Genomic DNA, 11,232 nt, shown 5'->3' on the forward strand with positions numbered 1-11,232 from the left:
TGCTGAAATCCCGTGCGCATACCGTATCGTTCCTTAACAGCGTGAGTCGTTAAATACGAAGACGTGGAAATCGTGACAACAATGGGCTCCAAAAGAATCTGTGGTCAAAAAAGATTAACCCCTGCACCGCACCAAATGTACTAGGACGCTATTAAGACTGGAGGTCATCTACAGACATGATACATGGATCATGATGACTTACAAGCACTTGGAGTACTCGAGCGATGAATGCTAAGGACGATCTTCAGCGGTATGCAGGAGAATGGCGTGAGGCGGCGAAGCTCGCAACGCTTTACGGCGAAGCCAACATCCAAAAGTCGAGAGGATGTATGGTATTTCTCTAAAAACTAATGCATCCTTTCTCCTAAGCTATTTTTTTTATAAAATAATTGTTTATTATAAATTATAACTACAGCTTTATTTACATTGTACACTGTTGTCGGATAGTTTTTTCCACAGATCATATTGTTCGTTTGTCTTCACCATGTGTATACTGATAGATTTTTTAATGTTACACTGATTAAAAGCAATGCGTCTATTTAAAAACTCCTTTATGTTTATTCTATGAATGTTTAGCAGTTGCGCTACTATTCCAGTTGTGTATACATCTTCCAGCTTGAGGTAAGTTTGTGATAACGATTTATTGTATAACTCCACAATGATATCTGATGTCATTAGATAAGCTGGACCTGAAAGTATAAAATAAAAAAAAATAGAAGTTTAATCAAGTTTGCTTATTAGGTATCTAGGTAGTATTTAAGATATGAGATGCTATGGAAATGACAAACTTTAAGGTTTAGCTTATGCGTTTGTGTAGGCTTGCATTTTTTGGCTGCAAAATGGTGAGTCGACAACATGTGAGGAGCGTCCAACACAGTTCTGGTCGTCACAAATTTATACCTTACGATTCAGTGAAAAGAAGTGAGGTTCTGCAAATAATGTGAAACCATGGTTTTCCGGCGAAACAAATAAGGATGATACATACAACGCTGGATGGATGAAAATCAAGTGTTTGAATCGCAGACTAAGTATCTATTTTTTGGTGATCTTGAATGGATTAAGCTAGTGTGATGCCACCTATTTGAAAATTACTGTTCAACACTGCACAAGGAAAAGCGATGAGGAGGTCTGACGTACAGAGGAATGCCACTGTCATTACACGATCTCAATGCAATACTTACCGGTAGTAAAAGGTGGAAATACTGGTGGAAAATACTGCTCCGGACTGACGTAATACTTGGACTTCTTGTTCCGGATTGGTTTCCATTTCTTGGCCAAACGTCCAAAAATGGACCGTTTGTAGCTCAAGTGAGACTCGATAAATTGCAGTAGCTTCGGCACATTTATGAACATGTCGTCATCGGTTTTAAGCAGATAGGTTGCATTCGGACAGTTGGTGCTCGTCCATTCGAGGAGTGATAACGTCTTTAGTGTAAGATTTCGGTAGCTGTCGATAAAATTTCCTCTAATAATATCACTGTACATGTAGTTTTCCGCCGACAGTTGATCCTCAATACGCTGGTCCAACGTGCGGCCCAACACAAATCCGATCGATATATCTCGGCGGATGCCGTAGTGTCCCCAGGACTGCCTGATGGACAACCTTTGTTCGCGATGCGTCGGAGCCGATGTGACCAGAATAAGCAGATTCACATCGGCTCCTTTGTTCGGACAAATGTTGGTAATAGTGGCCGGGTCATTCATGTGACCTCGTTCGTAAATATCTTTAGTCTTAACTACTTTTTCCGTCGTGATGTCAACGGGTTTCACCGGAACCGGTTTGGCCGTGGATGTTACATTTTTACTGGTAGGTATGATCATCTTCTTGACCTCATCCACCGCCTGCTGTGATTCCGATACTTTGTCTATTCGTTGTATGTTATCATTTTCCGTGTCTACTTTGACCGTAGATTCATTGGAAATTAGTGTCGCTTCGCCTAGCTTCCGCAGCACGTTTGTAATGTTAGTTGATGAACCACAGCCATTCGCTAGGAAAGTGAAGAATCCACAATTCTTTCTACTTGGTTGCTTCTCCTGCCGCAACTGTTGCACCGTCCGTGATGTAGAGTTTGCCACTTGAAATGCGGCATAGTACTTATCCGAACTATTGGAACGTAACTCCGAGTACCGTTTTAGAGGCGGTATGTCAAACTGTCGACTGTTCAGCGTGGAATAAAATATTATGGTCGCCAGTATGATAACCCCGAATATCAAATGTGTGATGCGGAAATTCGTGTAGCACATTTTTTTCTGCAATAATGATCTAACCATTTTCCATGGAAAACCTGCAATTATAAGAAAGTATTTAGTTAGACTAGATTATCAAAACGCAATTAAATAATCGTGGAAATCAAGTTACCATATTCAGAAAAGAATATCTGCTACAATATCATTTTTGTTCCTATTACTTTTTTGATTGTCTATTTTGATAAAAAAAAGGTTCACATTTCTAAATATTTAGCAATCTACTTTGATAAAAAAGGTTCACATTTCTAAATATTTAGTAGCGTTGAATCAACATCTCTCCGACATTTTTTTTTCAACAGCGAGAATAAAACGTAATGAAGTACCGAAATCAATTCTATCCATTAGGGTTAACGACACACTATTAAAAACTGATTTAATTCCACTAATGGGTGTTTTGAAGTAGGAAAACGTGAAATCAAATTATCACAATGTGTTTGACACATTCGTCATTCTCCAAGCGCGACCTTGCTGCCGCAGCAGCATTAGCTGTGGCGAAGCCGGAGAGGCGAATTCCGAGATTAGCTATAGTGTTGTAAAAGTTGCTTACATGGCACATGAAGAAGATGTTCTTAACGCAGCATTAAATTGTTCATCATTGTTGTTTGGCTGCGGGAGCAGCGAAACGTACATAGAGACGCGACGTGCTCAGTCGGTGGTTATCTTAGCGACGGACGAGTTAACTACTACTGAACAACACGTTCGTATCCGACGGCGTTGGGCCGACGAGTAGTGGTTCCCAATCTAAGGTTGGTTGGCGTACCATATTTGTTACTGTGAAGTACATTAATTAATTGATAAGTAGCGTACAGCTCTGCACAGTTCCTAATTTTCTGACGCAACACACATTCCAGGGCCATTATGCTTCAACAAGCCGACATTTGTGGTAGAAAAGTCCTGCGAATAATCGCGACCATCACGAGACCATTCGACAATGATTTTTCATAAGGGCCTAACTGACTTGATCGATTTCTTTTCGTCGACTCTCTCTTTCGCTAATAACTTGATCAAAACAAACAAAATCATTATTCTTTTTGTTTCTATAGCAACATGTAGTCGTCTTCTTCGCATTTCGACCAAAAAATCTTTGGAAAACTCAATACACATTCTGTGATAACACAAAGAGAGGATCGATGAAGAGAACTCGAAAATGTCAGTTAGGCCCAAATGAAAAATCAGTGTCGCATAATTAGAATCGATTTATGGAATCGGCCTTCCCAAGATGATCCGAACCAGCTAGCATGCTAATACGTCTAGAAGGACAACCAGTGCGTGGATTACATGCTATTACAAGTTTTATTTTTGTGTTAAATGTGCTATTTTAACTTGTAAATATTCCCCTAGTATTTATAAATAAAATTCTTGAATATTCCGCTAAAAAAATTAAAGCAAATCCACATTTATAGGGCTCTGGCAGAATAGAGGCCCGCAATCCTATTTCGATTGCCAACATTCAGGCCATTTCGGGCCGTGATAAAATACTGGAGATGTAAATATTTCCCTGGCACAGACTTCAAGTTATAGAACTCTAGTGATGAAACCCGAATCGGAATGCCCCCTTAGGATTAGAAATTCCTAGACAAAACTCAAGCTATGAAAGCAACTAATGCTGCGAACAAAAGGCAACCTGCCAGAGAAAATACGATTACAGGATTGACTGATGGACCAACAACATTAATGAAACCTCGTCATCCTGTCATCGGAAATTGTTATCCAATAGGGTAATAGGGAAACATTTATGTTGTATTTGTCCACTTGTGATGTCCTTGTTTATTACGCATTTGTAAGGTTCCTCTACAATATGTTATACATATTATAATATGCATTTTTAGTGCTCTATTATTTTTCGTAATAATGCTTCGCTTTTTTTGCAGCGATGGCAGTTGCTGAGTTTGCTTCAGGCAGAATGCGAAAAAATCAATCTCTTTGAGCAACGATGCAATACGGGCAAAATGAGAGCGTTTGTCGTAGATAGGGCGCACTGCGTGGTGCGCTCTGTGTGTGTTTTAACTGAGCTATACATACGAAAAGAATATAAATTGTGACGTACTGTGTCATGACAATCATATTCATGTTAGTATGATTGTCGCAAAACGAGAATCCGGCTGACATGCACAGGATTCAGGCTTTTCTGGTGTAGAGAGAGCGAATCTGAAAACGTAACAACGGCTGATACAAGTTTGGTTTTAATCCACATTTTTACTAGTAGAATGTATGTACATTCACTATATATATACAGTCTGACTGATAGACCTATCGGAGCCAATTCGATTGAAGCTAATTGAACTTGTCAATTCTAGAGAGCTGGAATATGAGGGGAGTATTGTCTCGAGTATTGTACCGGAAAGATAATAAATTGATGTTCTGAAAAAACAAAGGCTGTCGAAAGCTTGAACTTTTTTTTAGTATTGCCAGTATTCTTGGTTAGATGTTCCAGTTGCCAGTTTCAGGATTTTTTATTTACCAGATATGTGTCATCAAGCACTTAGTCGCATCGTGCTGGGCGGAGCGTGGGTTCGATTCCCGCCGCTGCTGTCAGGAAAAGTTTTCGACTGTGCCACTGGGCGTTGCATGCTAGTCCGTTGTCTAGTGTCGTGCTTCCTTCAAAGAGCATTATAGCTCACTGGAAGCATTGAACGTGTCCGTGTCTTTTAAAAACTAGGCTGGCGCAAACAAGATGAAGGCAGTTGATTTGATATTTTAAGCAACTTAATGTGTAGAAAATAATACCATAGTAAGCGGGAAGATAATGCGCAAAATAAATAAATGAATATTCACATGTGTGGACATGATCATCAACAAATCCGATTGAAACATTTCAGTCCTTTATGTTCTTAACATTCCATGAATAGAGGGCAGGATGGAGGGATTCCATGTATTGAGCATCTTAATTCCTTTGTTCTTTTACTTCGACGGACACTAGGATGAGTAATAACTGTGAGCTCGTCCTTTATTATTTGGGAAATAACAGTAAATTGTATATCTATTTCTTTAAACACAATGAATGTTTTTTAAGAACTAATCGTTCTCAAGTAAAGTTAAGCCATTTTTTTTTGCATATCAGTATCAATCGTTCGGTATATTGTTTCGAATCCACTGTTCCTGTGTAGAATGGGTATCACGATGGGGTCAGACATGCCCGGTACAGTTTTGCGGCTGGAAAATCGAACAATTGATTCTTATACGAGCTGGTATATTCTGTGACTAAATTTATTCGCGATCAAAGATCATTCACAGAATCTTAAATTGAAAATAATCGCTCATCAAAGTAAATTATGTTACTCAGTGAACCCTCAATCCTCCCTACTTACTGGATTGTTTCATCTGATAACCCTTGTGGACCTTTGTGAAGACGCAGTCTCCAAACAGCAAAGGTCGCCTAAAAATCTTCCTTCCCTATTCCCAACGGACGGCAATCACTGATTTATGTATAATGAGAAAGGCTATGGCCACGCCCAGCCATACGTTCAATCGATTCATTGTGCATTTTAGAATAACTTCATTTTGTGGTTTTATAAAAAACTTGATTTTAAAATGATTTCCTAAATTTAAAATTGTTAGTTGTTATTTTGAATCCACATTCACATGAAAACATTTGTTTTCACTGAATTAGATTGAGAACCTCTGAACCAATGTGTCTATGTAGATAGGCTGTTGTTTGACATCCAATGTATTTCGATTCTTTATGATTTTAAACTTGAAGGAACCCTAATGAACAAGAACTTTCCTGCGCGAGGATAAATTAGAAGCACCAATTTAGCAATTGCGCTTTGCATTATAGATGCAATTAGGGTAACATCATAAAACAGACGTGTCCAACATATACTTGTATCAGATACTTCTACTATTGCCAAATGATTTTCAAGAGCCATCGCATGCCATTGAAGTGGCTCTCTCTAATGCTGGCGTAATCTCCGTCGAGGCTCCAACCATACATACTCGACCCGAAGAACCCCAGAAATGGTACTGAGACGATAAAAAACTTACGTGGTGATGCGTACTCCTATGATGCTTAAAATAATCTCTATGCCAGAATTGCGATTTTACAATTTAATACGCCGATGATGACGAGGCTCTTCCACTAGCAGTGCAACTCGTCCATCCATGATCCGTCCAGCTAACTCCTCAAATATTGGGCAAACACAGATCTTCTATATCACTTCTGAACTTGATGTACACGACACGGAAACGGCAGAACTTTCACACTTCATCCTTCCTGATAATGGGGTAGCCAAAAACGCGAGAATTCCCGATTGAATCATAAACGAGTATCAATGCTTAGTGGAAAGATATAATAGAAGCAAACAGTTTTTTGATGCTTCTCTACGGTTCTTCCTTGTACGCCTATTTGCTTCTTTTGCTTTAGTAGCTCAATGACACATGTCACAATCAGTGGGGTGGTCAGCATCAAAGAGAGGTAATAGTGACATAATAAAACGAGCTCACACATACGCCTGTATAGAAGAGTCGTATTACATCGCAAACGGTGTTGGCAGTCAAAACAAATCGAGCGCACCCTAACGCTAATTATGGATCCGTGTAGATGGAGCTCTACAGTATCAATGAGGTCTAAATCATGGTAGAGAATATTTTGTTATCGAATCAATCAAATATCTTAGAATTACATTTTTGTTGCCTGTATTAACGAGGTTTTCAGCCCTAGGCTAGTTCATCTCGGGACCCACGCTTTACTTCCCTTCCGAAGGAGAATTCAACTATCTATTCTGATCTTACATTTTACTTATATTTTGTGATTTTGTCGGGAGTGGGATTCGATCCCAGGTTTTCGGCGTGATAATCACGTGTTCTAACCATCACACCAGGTCCGCTCTATCAAAAATGACATGATGAATTCAACTATTCTGATCTATCTGATCTATTCAACTTCTACATGTTATAACTAATTTATTTACTTATTGTCGTCAATCAATTCATAGCCAGTTACAATTATAAGTACAGTATACAGGTAATCTTCGATATAACGTACCCTCGATATAGCGGATTCGATATAACGTAAATTTTGCTTCGATATAACGTGCAACATTAAAAAAATCGGTAATAACCCTCAGATAAACTACGAAATCACTCAAATTGATGTTTTGTTGCAGCATTAGCCTTGCTACCCAGAATTAGCGTAGCTTGGGAAAATTTATAGTGTACGTTATATTGTCGGGCCGCCACCAAACCGGACTTCGCACAATCAAGTCGCGACGCGACCCAATTCGCGACGTTTTTTAATCATGTCAAATGTAGTGCGCATCCTTCCCGTTGTTGTCAGCAACGCAGCGCACTAGATGCGAAACAGTTGCGACACTTGTGGACCAATAAAATGGCAATTTTTGATTGAATGTCGGTCTTGATTCCAACCGGATAGACAATATGTAAATTATCAACAAAGGTAAGTTTCGAGTCAAGAAAAACGCCTAGATCTCTAACCAGATTACACCTTTCAACATTTTTATCACCTAGAGTTACCACTTTATGAGTAATATTTAATTTTCTTTTGAATGTAATTGAACTGTATTTTTTAACGTTAAGTTCCAACAGATTTTTGCTACACCAGCTTCACAAATAAAATAAACAACAATCTACCAAGATGTGAGCCTTGTGAAACACCAGATGTCACAATTACACTGGGCTCTTCTTCTTCTTGGCGTAACGTCCCAACTGGGACAAAGCCTACTTCCCAGCTTGGTAGTCAATGAGCACTTCCACAGTTTGTTATATTTGCAATTTGTTGTGAACATTTTATCAGTTTATTTTATAAATTACACTTTGACTCGTACATCTATTCCTAAATTTAATTTTAGCATTGGAAGCGCTCAGGCCGTTCCGGGCAGCAATCCAGTGTAAAACATGTAAGCCTTCTCTAACACGGACATCAAACGGCAGACAATATTGTGTTGTTCCGTGAATCGACATACCCCTTAGAAATTCCTAGACCAAACTCAAGCTATGTAGGGAAAATCGGGCCACCCTAAGTAAAAGTCGATTGAAGATGCAGAAAAAAACGTCCCTCGCACATCGTATGGCCAGAATGATTCTGATAATACTACACTACTTGCATAAAAATATCATAGTTCATTCGTGTTAAGCCAAAAATTGATTTTTGAAAAAAAAATGTTGTTTTTGGGTCGATTTCGGGCCGACGTAATACAAACTTCATTTGCTTCGCTGTATATTGAATCATATAGTATCAACTTGAAGTGCATGGAAAACAAACTACAGTTATGTTCCGATTTTATCACGGCCTCCGCGCGTCAGTCCTTCATTTTTCATTCATTTGCTTTTACATTTAAGAGCAAGTGTTTCCCCTCTTCTTTAAGGTGAATGTTGAAGACGCGATTTGCAACGTTAAAAATATTAAAAATGCGTGTAGATTTTGCAGAATATTCAAAAGTAGTTTTGAAAAGGGGCGTGATATAATCGGAACAATACTGTAATTGGAAAGTCATTTAAGATATTCAAAAAAGAGAAGTCTTATGCTTGTTCAGCCCTCGTCGTGGTAATTTGGCCAACAATTTAAAATTTTATTTTTCTTATTTACTATGAGCGCAGCCAGCCTCTTGCAGACTCGCTAAAAAGAGTAGAAAAAGCGAACCTGCGACATGTTGGGGCGCCGCGAAAACTGAGTTTGGAAACCGCTATACTATGGGATTAAATTACTTCGTTCTATTAATTTCAATCGCTCCACTATCAGATCAATATTAGAATTTAAATTTAAATTAGCAAAAAATACTAGATTTTAGGTAATTTTCCAGTGGTGCTCAAATTGCCCCATTGGTCAAATTACTCCGACTACTCCTAAGAAACTATCGTTGTGAACTAAAGACAACCAGCCAGAAAAAAATACGATCACAGGATTGACTGATGGACTAAGAACAATAATGAAACCTGGTCGTTCTGGGATTGGAATTCGTTATGTATTTAGATAACTGGGCACAATTTATGTTATGTGTTGCATTTGTTTGTGTTGTGTGCATTTGTAATGTTCCATTTGACTTCCATCTTCCCTCCCTGTGGGAAATAAAATGAGCATTTGTAGGATTCTGCTGACAGTTGTTCGAATTGTATCGCACAACGTGGGGTACGATGCATTTGTAGGGTTCCAATGTATATTTGTAGCAAGTTGATGATTTCGTGGCTATATCGGTCTCTTTCTACTCATAGTATAAGGGAGTAGAGATCAAAGTGGATAATGAAATGATAGATATGATAGAATTCGCTAGGTAGCGAACAAGTGTGAAAATGTTTTAGAAGGTGAAATTAGGCTAGTAGGCCATGTATTGAACGAATACATCGAATGCGTGAAACTTCTGCCGTGCGACCTGTGCTTTTAAACAGATCGGCTTGGTTGGTAGTTCATACCACCTTACCAAGACTGGCAAAAGTTTCAGGCACCCGACTGCCTATGTATTGTTCTGTTTTCATCACAAATTCTATCGATCGGTAGCTTTTTCGGAATTCGCACTCCGTTCATAGGAGAATGCCTATATCGCGGCGTGTTCTTCCTATTAGCTTTGACGTTTGATGATTGCGGCACCCATGGGTGCTGCTATGAACAAACTTGACTTTTTGCTGTTATATAACAGACTTGACTTTTTGCTGTTATTTTGCTGTTATATAACAAACTTGACTTTTTGCTACACTAACAGATATCTCAGTTAAATTGCGATGCACATGGAGAGCGGTAGCTACTCCCAAGCTCCGTTTGTTGGTTCCTGGTGCAATTTCGGTTGTTCTGGTCAATCACGGAGTAGTAACTACGAATTGTACGGTCATCTATGCTCATGCTCATATATCAGTTAAATTGCGATTATCGAGCGCTCGGCTGTGCAAATCTCGGTCAAAAATGGAAATTGCCCGAGCTCAACTAAGTGTGAAGAAAATCTAAAGTGGAATTCGTTTAGTTAAAATGTTTATTAACCATCATAGACTAATTTCAAGACCTCGATGAAAGAAAACCATTAAATTGTGTGTGTCCAGTCCGGTCCCCAATAATATTCATTACCGTGTATTTTTTCCGTGTAAATTGCCTTTTGTGTAAATTATATTTAGCGTGTTACACCGATTTGACAGTAAAGGACTAAACATAAATTACGCAATTGGGTACCGAGGATTGTTCACAATCTGCGAACTTGACTGCTTGTACCATTTCCAGGGTGGCCACACAAAATCAAAATTGAAATTCCCGCATTTTTCCCGACTTTTTCCCGCATTGATTATGAAATTTCCCGACTTTTCTTTATTTACCTGTGGAGCATGTAAACATCCAATAATCCAAGCTTCTAAGTGGATTTGTAAAACTTACTGAAATATTTTCAATGTCATTGTGATGCTGTGTTAGTTTTACAATATTTTGGAGACGTCGAAAGAAATTTACATGTAACATATGCTTGAAATTTGCTTCTAATTCCGGATGTCCTGTAACGTAAACCTGTACTTGAAAATATTTTTGTCGGAATTACCAAAAGATTATAAACTCTGTGAGAAATCCTTGATGAAGGTCCAATAAAAAATCTATTTGGCCAGCTGAAATACTCTTTGGTGAATTCTTTAACCTTCCAGGGTGTCTCATAAGACAAAATAAAATTCCCTGAGTTTTCCAGGTTTTTCCAGAGGGAAATTTTAAATAGGGGAAATTACCTATTCTCGGCCGTTTTGTTCTCTTCGTCTTTAGGGGTTTTATAAAAACTATTGAACTCAGAGTTGGCCTCAAATCCTTCCCAACTGAGCTGAATTATATGACCAAGTTTGAGGCAATTTGGCTGACTGAAACCCCCATGACGAAGAGAACAAACCTGCCGGTAATACCCGTTGTCACCCTATTAATGAATCAAAAGTTAGCCCAGTTTTTATAAAATGTCTATACTTCTAAAAAAATATACAATAATACCCTCAAAACTTAAAATAAAAATGTGCAAGATTTATTATTCAAGAGATTCCACTAAATCGTTGCATTCTTTAAAGAAATGTTTAACAAAAATA

General features: G+C 38.5%; 1 protein-coding gene across 4 annotated transcripts in view; it reads right to left on the reverse strand.

The window, feature by feature from the left end:
- Positions 1-370: 370 nt before the first annotated feature.
- Positions 371-11,232, reverse strand: part of LOC134285373 (beta-1,3-galactosyltransferase 5-like) — a 20,046-nt gene continuing 9,184 nt past the window's right edge. The window contains exons 1-3 of one of the 4 annotated variants that reach the window (XM_062845977.1): positions 6,232-6,635; positions 1,182-2,285; positions 371-689 (exon numbers count right to left, since the gene is read on the reverse strand). In XM_062845977.1, coding sequence (XP_062701961.1) covers positions 418-689; positions 1,182-2,271 — 1,362 coding nt within the window. In that variant the 5' untranslated portion in view covers positions 2,272-2,285; positions 6,232-6,635 and the 3' untranslated portion in view covers positions 371-417. Of the gene's footprint in view, positions 690-1,181; positions 2,286-2,359; positions 2,747-2,794; positions 3,556-6,231; positions 6,636-11,232 lie in introns of those variants that run through there. The other 3 variants (XM_062845978.1, XM_062845979.1, XM_062845980.1) reach the window with 3 other exon arrangements.

The sequence above is a fragment of the Aedes albopictus genome, chromosome 1 (genome assembly GCF_035046485.1).
Source record: "Aedes albopictus strain Foshan chromosome 1, AalbF5, whole genome shotgun sequence".
Lineage (NCBI taxonomy): Eukaryota > Metazoa > Arthropoda > Insecta > Diptera > Culicidae > Aedes > Aedes albopictus.